At 31.4% G+C, this 18700-nt stretch overlaps 1 protein-coding gene across 1 annotated transcript; it reads right to left on the reverse strand.

Annotated features, from left to right (window-relative positions):
• Window positions 1-8787: 8787 nt before the first annotated feature.
• On the reverse strand, window positions 8788-15308 carry LOC127728903 (uncharacterized). The gene is made up of 3 exons (XM_052236485.1): window positions 15263-15308; window positions 11339-11457; window positions 8788-8976 (listed from the first exon to the last, which is right to left on the reverse strand). Exons 1-3 carry the CDS (start codon window positions 15306-15308, stop codon window positions 8788-8790), a joined length of 354 nt encoding a protein of 117 aa, XP_052092445.1.
• Window positions 15309-18700: the final 3392 nt, after the last annotated feature.

Here is an 18700-nt window from a genome sequence, read left to right on the forward strand (position 1 = left end):
AACGGACACATCCCATGAATTCACGACAGCACAGGACACGACAAATGAAGTATAAACTGCGCGTCACATAAATGGATCAACGCCACAAAAAGTGATGTATTTTTGTGACGTTTATATTATGACAGGTAAATTACTAAAAATAAAATAGATTCGTTTATCTATAGACACGTACAAGAATATCAAACTGGGATTGAGTTTGTAATGGTGTTATATTATGTGTACAAAACTGTGTATAAACAAACAAAGTCCTGTGCATATAGTTGCTTTAAACTTAAAATCATATAAATGAAATAGCTGATTTTTTATCTTAACTTTTACATACATATAGAAAATAAAAATAAAATAACTGCTATATCAGGCAAGATCATGTAAGACCAAACAGTAAACACACTTGAAAACAAAAACACTGTGGACGAACCACGAGAAACTCGACTATACTGACAAATAAGACATATGTGAAATGTACCGAAAATACAGAATTCATACCACAAACGATAAGAAATAACACAATAAGTGGACTTACAAAAGAAACATCATAACTAAATACATGAATGTTAGATGTATAAATACTGAGACACGTCGTATATCAATGCGAATTCACACTCGGCTAAACAGTCATATTCGCGAATAGGTCACGTTCGGTACTTAGCAGATCAGACGACGTAGATGGTAAACCACAATCTTAGACGTGGTAATAATGTCGTTTTCAAAAAGTAGTTCGTTATTACGAGGTAACAAATCCTTTCCTTAAACATATTTTATTTGCTTAGTTTAGTCAAAATGGAAAAGACATAAGTAAAACATACGAGTGAAAAGTCAAGATATGAGTGTGAAGTCCAACATATGAGCGTACATTTATCGTAACAGCTTTTTGTCACTATAGAAGGTTCCCTCGTATTAACAAATTTGAAGGCATAAAAGGCATTTTCTAAAATTAAAATACTATCAATTTGTCTAGAATTTTTAATGACTCTACTGTTCAAAACTTAATACGAAGAATACAGAATGGAAACGGGGAATGTGTCAAAGGGACAACAACCCGACCAAAGCTTTTTGTTACTATAGAATGTTCTCCCGTATTGACAAATGAAGATCATAAAATTAAAATACATTAACAAAATTATTAATTTTATCAATTTTTCAAGTATTTTAATGACTCTACCGTTCAAAACTTTATACGTAGAATAGAGAATGGAAACGGGGAATGTGTCAAAGAGACTACAACCCGACCAAAGAGCAGAAAACAGCCCAAAGCCACCAATGGGTCTCCAACTCAGAGAAAAAATCTTGAACTCGATGGCGGGCTTTAACTGGCCGTAAACAATAATGTTCACTACATTTCCACACAATCAAACTGCTTTTTTAAATTTAATTCAAGAGTCCTTTGAAAAATCTGATTGCATACTTATTTGCTGAAACTCATATAAAGCCTTTTTTTGTAATTAAAAATGGACCTGTTCCTGTGTTGTTTTGAATCACAGTTTATGGCCAAACTCAATAAAGATCCGTCTAAATTACATTTAATTGATGAATTCCAAAACACTTACTGTTACTTTGGTGATATTTTGGCTTTAAAAAATCAAGACTTTTCTAACTTTACTGTAACAATTTACTCAAGAAAACTAATACAGACAACAATAATTGTCCTTTTCTAGATTAGGATATTGCAGTTTCACAGGGAAAACTATATACAATAATGTCGACAAAAGAGACGATTTTTCGTTTCATATGATTAATTTTTCCTTTTTGGACGGATACATTTCTTTGCCCCTTCCTACGGTGTTTATATTTCACAACTTATGCTCGTGTCTGTTGTTGAGTTTTAGATTTCAATGAACGTAGTTTTTGAATAACCTTGTTAATTATTAAAGTCGGGAATTTCGTTTTATAGCTGACTGTACGGTATGAGGTTTTTTTCTCACTGTTGAAGGCATATAATCGCTAATATCCACGTCATTTGAATTCTGGTGGATAGTAGTCTCTTGGCAAATAAACTTCTTGTTTTTTATATTGATTAGAAGTCCTCACCATAATACAAGATACAAAAAAAATAACAACTGAGCTTGCCTACAAAGAATATAAGTCATCATATATATGATACGAACTATGAATAACAAAAACAAAGCTATAAGAAGTTTTTTTTAATGATGGCAACGATGGTGGTTAGTGCCAGTATCAGTAACAATTTCTAATGCGCAACAAATCTGTTTGTCTTTCTAATAAAATCTCAAACTAGTTTTAAGATTTGAATATTTTGTTCATTTGAAATGTGTAAAATAGCTTTGTTTCGCTATAATAAATTTCGGGACGGCAATTTCGATAATGGAATAAGGTTTTCTACAAGTAGAATATTTTGGAACAACAAAAACGAAATGGTTAACATCCTCAATGTCTGCCACACACTGACAGGAAGGATGCGCTATAATGTTAGCTCTGAAAAGGTTACAGTTTAATTATAACATAGAAGATTCCCAGAAAAGATCGCAATTCTGTTAAATAAAATTTAGTTTCCATGAACTGTATCGATATCATTTTTCAAATCTTTTTAAATCTAGAATTACCTTTGCAAATATTTTGATGAAGCTTATTCCATTCTCATGTTGTAGAATGGATAAAAGATTCAGTAGTAAGAGAAAGTCTACAAAATTGACCAATACTAGCTAGTCCATTTCGCAAAGGATAGTTGGTTGTACGTTGAAGCAATGGAGGGACAATGATTTCGAATTATGTCATAAAACATCAGTAATGTTCATCTTCTTCTGTCATATAAAGATTTTCAGCCAATTTCTGAGTACAGAGTTGCAGTTTTTAATGAGAATTTGTATCAATTCTGACAGCTTCCATTTTCAAAGCGCCTAAGTCGTTTGAATATTTGCACAGTAATATTTGATAGCTGAATGTCTAGTGGGAATAGGGTCGATAATATCAGAGGACCACTTCAATGTGACCTGTGACATAACGAGATTTATAACGCGATTTTGATATCGGTAAAATACTGTCGCCTTCATTTACCTTTAACATAAGTACATATCATAATGTTGTTTACCGGTTGCATAAAGGACGTTAATTACAAATCTGTTTATGTAAGAGATCAGTACACTTTTATTGGTTCAATGCCCGAAAACCCGACTTGAATTTGTGTTCGCCATTCATGACATAAGCAAAATTATTACAGAATGTAGCATGACAACAATGTCAAAATTTAAAGTGTTTTAGCCTCAAACCAACAACGAAAAAAATGTTTAAAAGAGAATAAGAATCAAACAATTCAACGGAAATCAGTATCAAAAGAATAAGTATCACAAAATTCCTTTTTATATATTGTAATTCATAAAGGGTTATTTTCATTTTGCAACAGTTAAGATATGCATGATAAAAGATTGGTCAATTATTGTTTGCCAAAAGATGATTGGCAAACATTCTGCGTAAAATACATGATCTACTCGCTCATATGTAGCAGATCTTTTACTCGATTCGAATCTTTCTTTCAAGACCAGGTTCACTTTTGCTAAAATTTGATCTAGCATTTCAACTTTATCACAAAATATGAAAAAAGACCCCACTTTGGTTCTTAAATGGATCTATTGCAAAAGCCTAAATGACAAGTTAAACAAATCTCTTCATAAGAGCATAATATATGCTCCAAAGTCTGCTAATTTTGGATACGTTATTAAAATATCATGTTTTTTTTTTACAACATTTGGACCTTTAAGCACCAGAAAGACCTTGACAGCCACCCGCGATCCAAAATATTGTGTTACCAAAGGGTGAACAATTTTTATATTTAATCCCTACACACAACAGTTTTTATCGATCAGGGGTTGCGACTAAAGTCATCTAGTATGCGAAAAACTTCTCGCAATGATTTACGTTAAGAAAGCTTAAAAAAAACTACAATTAAGGATCGTGTTTTGTTTGTCTTCGACGACTATTCAAATACAATTATTACATTGGTTGCAAATCATATTATTACATTGGTGTCAGATAAAAATCTATATTTCACATATGAAATAAACACTGTATTTTTCCTCATTTGATGTCATATAACAATATTTGCTGTCAAGACGTTATTGATCAGGTTGCACCAAAGCAAAGTAAGAATATTTAGAAACAGACTTGTTACTTGAGTTCTATTTTATTTTCATTAAATACATTAAAAGTCAATATAATGAGAGAGAGAAAAAAAATAATCAAAGAATAGAAAAATAGAAAAATATTGTACTTGAGGCCAAACAACACCGATAGTTCACTCATGCGCTTCATGATTCGTGAGTTAATGTGTTGTTCGGTTGCACGTTTAATATGTTTCGACAATCAAATTCTTGGATTAAGTATTCTGTTAATTTGATGTCTATTAGCATATATGCAATTCACATTCTATGTCTGCAAAAGCAAAACCGATGTTACTTAGATATAAGAAGATGTGGTATGAGTGCCAATGAGACAACTCTCCATCCAAGTCAAAATTTATAAAAGTAAACCATTGACTGTAAGTGTTGCTCTCCACCTATTGCAGTTTATACAAAATTCTGACCAAATTGCTATTTGTTTTATCAAACCAAACTGATCAACTGGTCAGGAATTTTAACAATTTTAAATAAACTGCAATAGATGGAGAGGAACACTTACAGTCAAGTCACAGTTATATCATATTAAAGAATCTCGTTTGTTATACATTACCATAATAATAATGAAAACAGGAAGTATCGGGTTTACGTTATCGACACATTAACATAAATGCAAGCACAAAAAACAAAACAAATGTCATTTTGAGGTCAATATAGCATAATGGTCTTCAATGATAGACATGTTTTCAAGCCAATATGTCCAGCTCAATGCCGTCTTGAGTCTATGGAAACTGCCAAATGCTGCAAACTCTCAAAGCAAGTCTGACGTGTAAACCTCAAATACATAACCAGAAGATAAAATTTTTTTATCATAAAATGTAAATATCATAGCAACAGATAATGAAAGTTGATATATTGTCGTAACGATATTGTGCCTAATATTGATACCTTTACACATAACAAATTAATCTTAAAGACACTAAAATTGATTTATTCTAAAGAAAAATACCTGATTTACAAGATCCAGTGGAAAAAAATAGCAAGATGAACAAAAAATTAATCACTCCGCTCATGTCTGGTTGTGTAATTTCTGCACTGCAATTCAAATCACTAAGCCTTGAACTTTCTCTATCAGGATCTAGAGAGCAATGTACAAAATAGACTAATCTAAAGTAAAGAAATCGGTCAGGAAACATATGTCATTCAGTATCGTTCTTGAATTATGTTCTGATATGAATTCAAAACTGAATGCAATATGTTTATGTAATTGTTTCAAGAAAAAGATAAACAGTTGCTTAAAATCGATTTAAGAAAATCCCACAAAAAAACAATTAGATATTTCAGTTTTAGTTGCTCCAAACTTCTTTCTTTATTTTTAAGATGATACTCTCTGCTGTCGATTTTTTTATTCGAGTTGATCCAAATAGTTCAAGAAACAATTGCACAACTATGAAATAATAGAAATAAAAATATTAAAGGGTAGACGTCTTTTTCAAAGAAATGACGGTTTAATTAATAGAGATTCATTTGTGCATAGTGCGGCTGATTTGAAGAACTGAAGATTAAACATGGAAGCAGCATAGGAATTTTAGAGCTTTACAACAGAAAATGGGTTGATATCCAGAAACAACTATATAGATTACCAAGAAATTCATGACACCATTATTATTTAAGAAGATATACCTAGATATACACCATAATTAGAAAACAAAAAGACAAAAACACCTTCACAATCTGATTTGCTGTAATGCATTACCACATCACATGTGACAGTTTCTTCGCTAAACGGATGACCTTTCATTAGTGAATCTATTTATGAGTTTCTTTTTGTTGCTGTAGAAGAACGCATCAATTAAGTATGCTTATTTTGCTCTGTTGACGCGTTTATCGTGTATGTATCACAAATTACACGACGGGTGCCACTTGTGGAGCAGGATCTGATACCATTTCGGAGCAACAGAGGTCACCCTCGTTTTTTATCGGGGTTCGTGTTGCTCGGTCTATAGTTGAATTTTTGTATAATGTTTTGTAGTCTTTATCCTTTTGTAATACGATAAAGGAGGTTATCAAACAGCATAGATCGAAGAAAGAAACACGACACCAAGTTTTGAAGAAAAAAGATGAAAATAGATTCAAATCACAAAATACTACAAGGAAAACATAAAGATGAGCAACACAAACCCAACCAACAAATTTGGTCTACTCTAAGCTTCCGGAGAAGCGTAATCAGGTCTTGGTGAACTAAATTAAGTGGCATATATCGCGCTACCTCAAAAAGCTTAAATGCAGTCGCATTCGATACAACAAACAAGGAAGGGAGAAAAAGAATATGCCTACGACAAATGGAACAATAATTGAGTTTCTTGGTCATCTGGTGCACAGATATTCCATAACGGTCAACCAATTCATGATGGCATCCGTTAAACTCACAAAATAAAGACTTCACCTTTGTTATTAAGAATCTTCTGTTCAACAGCTTCACGTAAAATCCACAACCGCTGCACGTAAAATTCAAAAATTAAAGTCGTATTTTCTGTCTTGAATATAAGTATTTAGCCGACCTTATCATTCATTTTCTAGATGAGAATAGATAATCGATTAGTGACTCAAATGACAGGGTTTTAAAGAATATTTTTATATATCAGACATCACTCATCAAACATGATCAACATACGACTCCTCCGCAAAAATCCAGACGTATAAATATAAGAAACGAATAGGAATAAATCTTTGTCCAAATAGCCTGACTTGGTACAGGTACAAAATTAAGTTCGGTTAAATAGTATCAATACAGAAACCAGGCTAAATAAAAGTTTTGTAAAAAAAACGTTTTACGTGCTTACACTTCTTGTCAATGGTTTATTATGTGTATACGCAAATTTTAAATGCAAAAAAAGGGAAAAATCTTTAAAGAAGTCCTTCAATTGGTGTGCAAATTTTCTGTGAAGTTTTAAGGATTTTGGTTTAAAAACTGCATGAAGAGTAAATTATGGAAATACGCCGACTTTTGAAAATTTTGCTCAAAAAATCAATTATAATCAATTAGTTCACAAGTTCTGAAAAATATAAAAAAAAATTTAAACTAATTTCTAAACAGCTTGCGAACAACTAAGGTTTCTTAGTTGAAAACTGTAGAAGACGTTTGGTTCCACTTTTCTCGGCTGCATGATATCACCACACTACACGCTGGTTTTTAGACAAACATCTTTAAAGGAAGATGCACAACTTCAATTAGTGTGCAAATTGTCTGCTTCAAAGATTTTGGTTTGAAAAACTACAGAAACAGTAATTTATGGATATTAAAATCTCGTACATACATTGAACATTTAGAATATACAAACTGCCCGACTTTTTTCATAATCAAGTGTCATACACGTGGGAGGTTTAGCTAGCTATAAAACAAGGTTTAGTCCACCATTTTCTACATAAGAAAATGCCTGTACCAAGTCAGGAATATGACAGTTGTTTTCCATTCGTTTGATGTGTTTGAGCTTTTGATTTTGCCATTTGATAAAGAACTTTTCGTTTTGAATTTTTCTTGGAGTTCGGTAATTTTATTATTTTACTTTTTGTAAGACTTATGTTTGTTTATAAAATGTATGCGGACATTTCTTAAATCAAAATTTGAAATATCAGATCTAAAACAAATCTGTTATTCATGGTTTTTGCCTAACATCTTAGAATTATCTAATGCAGAAGATGGATGCATTGTTCGTGGCATTTTGAACCTTCCGTATATTTGTCTTCATTACAAATGAATGGTGGTGTTTAAACAAGTTACATGCCTTGTAGTGTCATTTTTAAAGAGTGATAATACGTTTATTACTCTCATAGCATCATGTCTGATGGGTAATAACAAGGTTGTTTCCAACTTTGCGAAACCTTCTGAAATGTTTTAAGTTGCATATTGAACAAGAAAAGTCGGAGAAAAAATATTTAAATTGATTATAATCAATTTTGATGTCTTTCATCTTTTCGACATTATGATAACTTTCCATAACTGTAGATTCTTTATCTCATTTGCATGATAACTGTATGTCTTAAAATTGGGTTTAATTAGAAAACAAAAGAAAGCCGGAGAATAGCATTAACATTCCAGAAATGAAACACAGACTTTGTCCTTCTAACAAAGAAAAAAAAAAAAAAACAACATTTTGGAACGGTCACACATATTGTTTTTTTTCACATTTATAGAAATAGTAAAAAGGACAGTAAAACATTTGATATTCTTGTTTTTCATTATTTAAAATGTTTATCATCTCGAAAAAAGAGGCAGAAAATACCAAGGGGACATTCAAATTTCATAAGTTGAAGAGAAACTGACAACAACATGGCGAAAAAAAGGAAAGACGACGAAAAGACAAACAAGTCCACAAAACATTACATAGTAAACTAAAGACTGAGCAATACGATCCAAAATGAGAATGGGGGTGATTTTAGGTGCTCCGGAAGGACAAGCAGACTTCACTGGTGGCACCTTTTATGTTATCATGGTAAATCACCGATACAATAAATGAGAAATGTCAGAAATCCACATTAATGATAGTAAAGGACACCGACTAAATCCAAACAGGACAGACATACAAACAGCATGCAGTTGTCTTTCATTAATCGAGGGCATTGACAAATCCAATCTGTTTGTTTATTTGTAATGCAAAACATAATTATACATTATAACTCATATAAGACTGCTAGCTTTAATTGAAGATTAGATAACCACTCAAACTGGTATAGAATTGAAAAAAACAGCCTCTCCATCCATTGATTTTGTGTAAATCTGCAGTGCTTTATCCTTGTTTATTTTGCCTTTAACGTAACCAGCATTGGCAATGTCTTCAAATTTATGATAACCAGCATATACTGGACTAAAGTATTTCATCACCCAATCTTTATATGGCCCAAATTGATGCTGAAATATATATTTTTCTAATAAAATTTAGTTCATATCAATCCTGTAAAAATCAAATGATTATATGAGTTTACAGAGTGCAACCTATAGTGTACAAGAAATTTTGTCGTGAAAATGCATGTTTTAAAATAATTGTTATTCATTGAATGTCATTTGTGCTAATCTATTCCATTCTTTTCTTCACATTTTGAACTTTTAAACAAGCTAAATGCTATTCTCCGGCTTTCTTTTGTTTTCCAAACAAACCCAATTTAAAGACATACAGTTATCATGCAAATGAGATAAGGAATCTACATTGTGGAAAGTTATCATAATGTCGAAAAGATGAAAGACATCAAAATTGATACTTTCCTCTTATAGTTGATGTGTTTCCCTCGGTTTTAGTTTGTAACCCAGATTAGTTTTCTCTCAATCGATTTATGACTTTTGAACAGCGGTATACTACTGTTGCCTTTATTTACATATGCGCTTGTTGATAAGGTCAAAAAGTGAAGAGAAAAAATGGAATAGATTTGCACAAATGACATTCAATGAATAACAATTATTTTAAAACATGCATTTATCAAGACAAAATTCCTTGTACACTATAGGTTGCACTTTGTAAATACAGCTGTTTCACAAGCCACGCCTCTTTTTGGGAGATATATAATATTCATAGATATTTGTTTTGTTTACGTACTGGTTCCCAGATATGATTTCTATGTCTCATCTCATAGAGACATAACTTAGGAATGTTACCAGTAATAAAACACATGGTAGACGCGAAAATGGAATTCTGAGGAAGACCCAAAGTGAAGGTAGGGTAGTACAAAATTTTAGTGAATAAGTTCAAACTCTTAGAAGTTCGGGGCATATAAATGTTGAAAATATGCGGCACAGCCCTATGTTTTGACCTTTGAATAAAATAGTAGAGCATATCAACTTTCCGTTCTAGGATATAATTTTTTACGAAACTTCATAGTAAAAGTGGCACAGTTTTAGCCGCAAAGGGAGTTCCTATGGGAAATTGCATTGTCTATATTTCCAGAAGTGCAACCTGTATTGGATGAAAAAAGAGAACATATTGAATTTCACCAAATCTGGTTAAACATAGAGATTTTAATGAAGTTAACTCAAATATAAAGTTTAATATATATTTCATGAAGATTGAGAAAATCCTAATTAATTATGATGACTCACTATAAATTCACAGTTGACAGTATGCAAAGTTTACTTAAAGCCCTGAATGCAAAATAAATTCATAATATATGCATATTTGTAATTTAAGTTGTTTAGAAGTGCTTATATATTTTCTCTTCGCAGTCATTGAAACTCATAGATCCTTGATGAATATTGTTGTTGGGGTGTTTTTGTCCTGTCGATAACCAAAAGTTAAGCCGTAACACCTAAATGTGTTTTTATGTGACCGCGGCATAAAAAATACAAGCTAGAAATACAAAAAGACCTCAGTAAAACTAACAATAGTGTGTTCTATCCTAAATATGTACTAAATATTCCATATTCACAGAAACAGCAAAACAATGTAGCAAATTTGATGTCCCAGTGGCAAAAAACAGAGAAAAATGCCTACCCCCTGGGTCATAAAACAGATAGTTTAACCTGTAAATGCTATGATTTTATTATTTTAAAGGCCTTTTGTATAGAAAACAATAACTGTGCTTGGCAGTTATGCAAAAAACAGATGTTAGCAGTCAGTTCTATAAAACTTTAAGTGAATTCATACATCAGACTGGTAACTTCATACATACAACTTTTGCAAATATGGCTTTGTTTAAACACTTCTAGTTCATATATTAGCTAAATTATGTTAGATATATGGTTAGAGATGATATTGTTGTGGCAAGATTTCTAAACTGACTATTTGAGGCAGAAATTGTGAACTTATATTGACAAATAGGCATACAGTAAGATGTGTACTGGAGACATAGGCAGGATTGGATACTTTAAAAAAAAAAAAAAAAAAGGATTGGATACTTTATATAATCTTAAATGTTGGAATGATTAACTACTAAACTTTACATTTATAGTATTCTGAAATGCTTTCAATTTGTTATCAGAATAGTTTCAAACAAGTTCTAGACATTTTATGTCAGAAAACATGCACATAGTGTAAGCTGACAATAATTAAAGTTATGTTTTCAAATTCTTTAAATATTGAAACAGGGGTGGGGGTATAAAATGTACTGTAAAGGAAAAGTAAGAGTATATGAAGTGATTTTTTAAGGCTATACTACTGATAGATTAGTATTGTTGTGAAAAAAAGTGTTTTTCAAGAGTTTTTTATTTGAATAAATGTTAGTGTAAGGCGTTTATATCACATATACTTTAGTTTGCACAAAATGATTTTTCACATACTACTAACTGGGTGTGTGTTTAGTGCCAGTCCCAACCACGGCCATAAGCGTTCACATGGGATAGATGCTACAACGATATAAATTGGTTCCTCATTCAGCGCTACATTTAAAAGATGATCAATGAATTCTTAACATTCTGGTCCTACTTTAACAGCGGAGGCATTTTGAACATACCAATCGTTTAGGATTCCTTCACCAAAACTAAAATTATAAGCAGACAATTATTTTGATTATTTTAAGATGATTTCTCAGTTCAAGTAGTTACTATGTATATTGTCGTACAGTGATTTGCGAAAAATATTTTCTTTTTTGTTGTAAAATTAATACAAAGAATAGAGGAATATATATCAATTAAACAGAAACCGCACGACACAAAAATCGAAAGACATCTAAAGATCAACATACCGTGTTCCGCAATAGACAAAATAGCTCCTAATCCCCCTCGTAAACTACATCTGGGAAATAACTATAAAATATCTGCCATCAACACCAAATTTCGAATTTGACAAAAACATTAAAATATACAAAGAGCCAATAAATGACGTTTAAATGGCAGTAATAAAATTCTCAAACTAATTAAATTGAAACTGAAATTCGGAATCGAGAAAGTTACAAATACTTCTCTTTAAATTAGATTTCTTTAAAGCAATAAAGGCCACTGTGTTGCTCTTGAATTAAAAAATCAAAACGTATAATAAATCTATCTAATAAAATTCCTTAGGTGTTCATACGAAATTAATCTCTAAATCATCATTTACTACATTTAGTTTTATTTTACATTATCTATTTTAGTTAGACTCCCTTCATTTAAAAAAAACTGCCAAAAAAGAAAATACCCTACTACTGAGATCTTTAAATTAATTTGTAAGTCTTCCCCTATAAAAATATTTTACCAATAGATTATATGTCTTAAAAAAGGTTTTGGAAAACAGTTTTAAGGTAAGGTTGTAGCGCACTTTTATTGCTATTGAATTTCACCAAAAATATATTTTTGAAATGTTTCTGATGTCACAGAGTCAAATCAAATTATATTTCTGTGTTAATGTGACAAATTTGATCTTAAATACTCATTTACGAATTTACCATTATTTTTGAAAGGTTTGAGGACTTTACATAATTTCTAATTTCAGGGTCAAAATAATTGCTCTTATCCATTTCCCCCTTACAGACATTAAAGCGCTTCGTCCTATTTTAACATTTTATTCCTTTCTATTTCATATTTTTATTTGTTATTCATCTATTTTTTTATTAACTTCTCCTCCTGCTGGTATCTTTCAAGAGTAACAATCGTATTCTTTCTTTTTCCAAAATTCGAATCCTGCCAGCGCAATGTACCTTCGACTCCTATATATAGATATAAGAAGATGTGGTATGAGTGCCAATGAGACAACTCTCCATCCAAGTCAAAATTTATAAAAGTAAACCACTATAGGTCACAGTACGATCTTCAACACGGAGCCTTGGCTCACACCGAACAGTAAGCTACACCGACAACTACTGAACATCAGATATGCCGATTTTCTTACCGACGGTCGTTGGTTCTCTCTGGGTATACTGGCTTCCTCCACCAATTAAAACTGACCGTCAAGATATTTAGACAAGAGTTCTGAGAGTAGGACTATTAGACCTTTTCAACAACTCTCGACACCGACTATTGACACCTACAGTTTACAGGAGAAATAGAGGGGTCGTATCAAAGATAAAAATCATTCAGGTATAACATGAATGTAACATATACATAGATATAGGAAGATGTGGTATGAGTGCCAATGAGACAACTCTCCATCCAAGTTACAATTTTTTAAAGTAAACCATTATAGGTATAGGTACGGCCTTCAACACGGAGCATTGGCTCACACCGAACAGCAAGCTATAAAGGGCTCCAAAAAATTACTAGTGTAAAACCATTCAAACGGAAAAACCAACGGTCTTATCTATATAAAAACGAGAAACGAGATACACGTATGAAAAACATAAACAGACGACAACTACTGTACACATTTGATTTGAACGGTATTATTTTGTAAAAGGACGGATACTGAGCAAATATAACTATTGTGGATTTTCTTTGTTTGTTTCCCTTTCTTTCAAATAAAACTTTGCATGGTAGCTATAGGAAACAGAGGCATGATGATTAATTTATTGTAGAATGAAGAGAAGCGACACACAAAATGAGGTCTTCTCATTTAATAGTATACATGCTGCGGCATTGGATTTGATCTCTTCTTTTTTTGTCGGAGCCGATCAGATCTCGCTGCTTCGTAATGATTACCCGACAGTATTGAAGATCACGCGGTAACTCTTAATGTCTGTTTTATGTGTTGCATTGTGTGATTTTATGCTTTATTTGTGCCATGTCCATAACCTGGTCTGCCTTTTTTCATTATTGTCACAGTCTGTTTTGTGCTTTTGGAATTAAAAACAAAATATAACCAAAATATGAAATAGGACAATAGCTTTATCAAAATTTTCTGTACAACTTGTAACTGAATACAGATTTAAATTGAACATAGTATGAGTGAAATACAACAAAACTGTTAAGTATAAAGTACATTACGAAGGAACCTTAAGCCAAAAAATAACGGACTTTGTATAGAAATGTGCCGCCCATGTCAATAGACATAAAACAATGGTATGTTTAAATATTTACTACTTCTATTTTTTATTTTCCTAGTTTAAAGTAGCTTTAATCTCATCTTCTTAAAATATTGAATAGAATATTAAAGATCTCCATTTTATTCGTTCATGGGAGTCTGAATGGGGTTCCCTCAATTCTGTGTTCTCTTACTTTTTAAGCCATTTTCTATTTTGATTTATTTTGCCCATTATTCTCTATTCTTTATTTTTTTTTGCCCCATGATTCTGTAGTATTAGTCCATTTATGTCTATTCTGTAGACCCCATCCAGATGCTCATTCATACTCAATTCAAAAATAAAATTAAAGAATTTAAAACAGTAAATGGTTAAAACCAAAACAAGAAAAATATCGTTGTGGTAAATACATATAGGCAACAAATAAATCCCTTCAATTCAGTTACTGGTAACCATTACTACTTTGAGACGACCACTTACATCTTACCTGTCGTAGTCGTTGTCAACTGACAATTGTTGAAAAGGTCTATTACAATAACGTTATTATATTAGTCCTAGGATATATTTATTTAACAGCAAAAAGTTAACAAATCACATTACAAATAAATATATAACAGTACATACCTTTTGTATACTTTGACTTCGTTTTCAAGAAAAATCTTAAGACGACCACCACTCTTAGTTGCAGCCACCTCTAACGCTTTTGAAAATTCTAAGCAGAAGACTGCATCTTGAATCAAGTATCTACCTTTAATACAGATTTTCACACATATGTATTTGCTTACTGTAATTGTTTTCGTCGAACATGGGTATTTTACCTAAATACATAGATATGATTTAAACGCTTACTGTTATAACCTTTTTTTATTTGTTTTTATCAAGGAAAATATGTATTATGAGGATGGACGCCTTTAATTTATAGTTGGAAATATCTTTGAGCATAAAACATTTATTCTATCTATATAACTATATTTTTTCTAGTAACTTTACTCAAATAACAGTTCAAAATTAAAACACGTATTCATTACTTAATCTGAAAAAGCAGAGACATTGATTGTGACTTACCAAAATATGTTGGATGCAATGTACCATCTTTAACTCCTTGCACAAACGAAGAATTCAGTGATTTCATCCTCGAACTTCTGGTTTCATGCCATAACCATTCACTAAATTTATTTTCTGTTAAATATACTACAGGACTTAACAAGGTTACATAGTATTCTGAGTAAACATATATTTCAATACCAAGATTCTTGAATATATATCCTGTTTTCAAAATATTTCCTTGTTATATATCCCTTTAGTATTCCGTCTCTTTTTGATAATGTCATAATATTAACCTGGTGCATTCACTTTTAATGATGTACTGTGTTTTGGAAAAGGCATTTGTATAATATTAATTTAAATTTTTCGAAACACCAAGATTTTTTTTCCGGAGGAATAGATTACCTTAGCTGTATTTGGCAAAACCTTTCGGAATGTTTGGTCTTCAATGCTCTTCAGCTTTGTACTTTATTTGGCCATTTTAACTTTTTTTATTTGAGCGTCACTGATGAGTCTTTTGTAGACGAAACGCGTGTTTGGCGTACAAAATTTTAATCCTGGTATCTATGATGAGTTTATTTTTCACAATTATGTAATTTTACATTGCTAGTTTCTTTAAGTTTGATGAAAAATAAATGACACGAACAACCAAATAATACATGACACGAATAACCAAAAAATACTGGACGGAATAACAGAACTCATCAACAATCAACATCCGACTCCTCAAATAAAATAGACCTTCAAAGGCAAACAACAACACAAAAAAAAAAAAAGGTCCAGATAGCTTAACTGGTAAACTAATATAATATTGTGGAATGAAACTAGTTTTATATGATCTATTTGAGAAAACAAAATGAATAAATGCAATGACAAATGAACTCATGACGGCTGTTGTTTAAAAAAAAACAGAAGTAAAATTAATTTAAAAAAAACCGACCAACTAGGAAAAAAACATATAAAAAGAAACAAATTGCAATAGCAGGGAAGAAAACAACAATAAAAAGGTTGTACAAAACAAATTATCATTCATATCAGGAATAAGCTGAGAATACTCATAAAATAGCTTTACCTAAGATTATAACATGTATAATGTACAGCAAAACCGGTATGGAAGTTAAACAAAAATATATCTGGTCGACAAATATGTACACATTCATTATAAGATTACGTTCCCTGTGTGTTATTATCTGCCATGTATCTATCTTGCTTGTGTATGTACATAAAACTGCCATTAATCTATAACGAGATATACCAGTAAAATTGCCTTTGGTATTCCAACTTGATCCATTATTAAAAGAATCAGAAATTTGTGTAGTGCCAGGCTGGTCATCTTGATCTAATATCAGGTACCATGGATTTACTAAATCACTAGGAACTATAAATCAAGAGTATCAAAATGTACAAAATATAATCAACAAAAGAACATTAACGTTTGATGAATATTGCGTTATGTATTTATATCCGATAACTTTTTTTAAATTTTGTTCAAGAATGTGGAACTATCCATGTATTTACTTTACAATAAATGTAATTGTGTTATACAGGTGTTGTGTATATCATTCTTGGATTTTTTTGGGGGAGTATAATCCACAGGTCATCAAATATTTTTCAATTGAATTGTAATCAGTTAAATCAGAATTTTTTTACCAACGTTCATATGATGCCGCACTTCTTTTGTTTGAAAATATAAGTCTAGTATAAGCTAGTATTAGTGTCTACAGGAAGAAGTTTCAATTAAGGACCTTATTCGCTCAAGTTTTTTTCTTTAGCTACTGTGACTTATCGACGCAAATGGCAATGTTTCTGTGTACATATAAATATCAAAGAGGGGATTACGATTTGAGGCCAAATTACCCTGAAATCAAATATATCTTCAACTATCTCTGAGTTTTGGAATAAAATGTTGAATGTTTGTACTTTGATTAAACCTTACAGTTTTGGTAAAAAAATACCGTTTTAAGCAGCCATAGAATGATAGTAAATTTAGGGCAATCAAATAAAAGCTTGACTATTCTATTCTATTTGATGTAGAGTATGTAAAAAAAAAATAGTTACAAAAGTCAAAACTTTATCGAAAACATAAACAGCGAGGAATTAACCACACCATATGTGCCATCAAAGAGGCATTACTGGTATAATACTTGGTCAAATTTGTCCGACAGAGGCTGATGTTTCAATGCATTTCTGAGTTTAAAAGTTATTTTACAATAGAAAATACGATAATATATGATACAAACAAAATATCTGAGTATATACTAGTAATGTTTTGGGGCTGAAATATAATTCTGAAATGAAAGTATGAAAATCGCTTAGGATCTTCATTAAATCACATACTTAAATGAATGAATTCATGTTCAATGAAATTGGAAAAGAAGTTATATATCATATAAGAAACACACTTTATACTGACCTGCGCTACAAACTCCGGATAAAGTAGTTATTAAGAAGAATACAAAATGGAACATTGCATTCGTGTAAGATTCAATCTAATGCACAATACTAAACAAAAAAGACCCTGAATCAAATTATACAGAGTGTACTAAATATAACTAGAGGAAATGTCAGTCATTACACCACGTGAATTTATATAAGATAAGCCTTAATTGTAACACTAATAACTTTTAATGACAAAAATAGCTGTTGTATGCAAATGAAAATGAAAAAAAAAAAAAAATATAAAAATAATAAAATGAACGTTATAAGAAAAAGATATGTTTTCTATCATTTGTCTAACTATGGTATTCAGTACTTCAAACTGGTACTATTTAGATGATACTTAATAGTCCGAATTGGCTGGAACCTTGACTTTGTTTGTAGAATGAAAATATTTAGATTAGAACAACCTTGTTTTTAATGTTCTAAAACTATTGACATTTTGACTCCTTTGTCAGGCACGCTGATAAACCTATTTCGTGTGGTTTCAAATTTAGGTCCATGATATAAACATAAGATAGAAATTGGTTGACAAATAATACTCGATGGTCTTCAATAATAGATTCTACGTGCTGAAGTTTTGTATCTTTCTATTTACTTTACAGTTTTCCTTTTACTTTTTCCATTCATTTGATGTGTTTGAGCTTTTGATTTTGCCATTTGATAAGGGACTTTCTGTTTTGAATTTTCTTTGGAGTTCGCTATTGTTGTTATTTTACTTTTTACTTGTCTTCGTGCTATTATTTTTTTTTGGTCGTATGACGTTTGACGTGACTAGGTATTTATGCATCCCGCTATCGGGGTTTTGACTTTGGACGTTCCTCGTGCAGATGGGTCCCGAGGTGCGATTCGGACGCAAGAAGTTTTTACAGTTTGTTTACCCTTGTATTAGTATTTAACTTAATTTGTACTTTATCGGGAAAGTGTATACTATATATTATATAACTATAAACAACTGTCATACAAGTGGAAGGTTTAGCTAGCTGTCATATTAGGTTTAATCCACCATTTTTATCCGGAAAAACGCCTGTTCCAAATCAGAAATATGACAGTTTTTTTTTTCTCACTCGTTCCGTTGGTTGATAACGTTTGATTTTGTCAGTTTTTATGGACTTCTCTATTTTGAATTTACCTTGGAATTTGGAATTTTTGTTATAATTTTTTGCTAAAACCACTTACCGTTTTTCTAAAATAACCCTCTTTAGGCGCCTAACAAACAGGTTGAGGTGTCACGGACAGGAACGTCTACTGCTACAAAAAAAAATGTAGTACTTATTCTAGGCTATAACCTTCCTAAT

This window comes from Mytilus californianus, unplaced genomic scaffold (assembly GCF_021869535.1).
Source record: "Mytilus californianus isolate M0D057914Y unplaced genomic scaffold, xbMytCali1.0.p SCAF_2, whole genome shotgun sequence".
Classification (NCBI taxonomy): domain Eukaryota; kingdom Metazoa; phylum Mollusca; class Bivalvia; order Mytilida; family Mytilidae; genus Mytilus; species Mytilus californianus.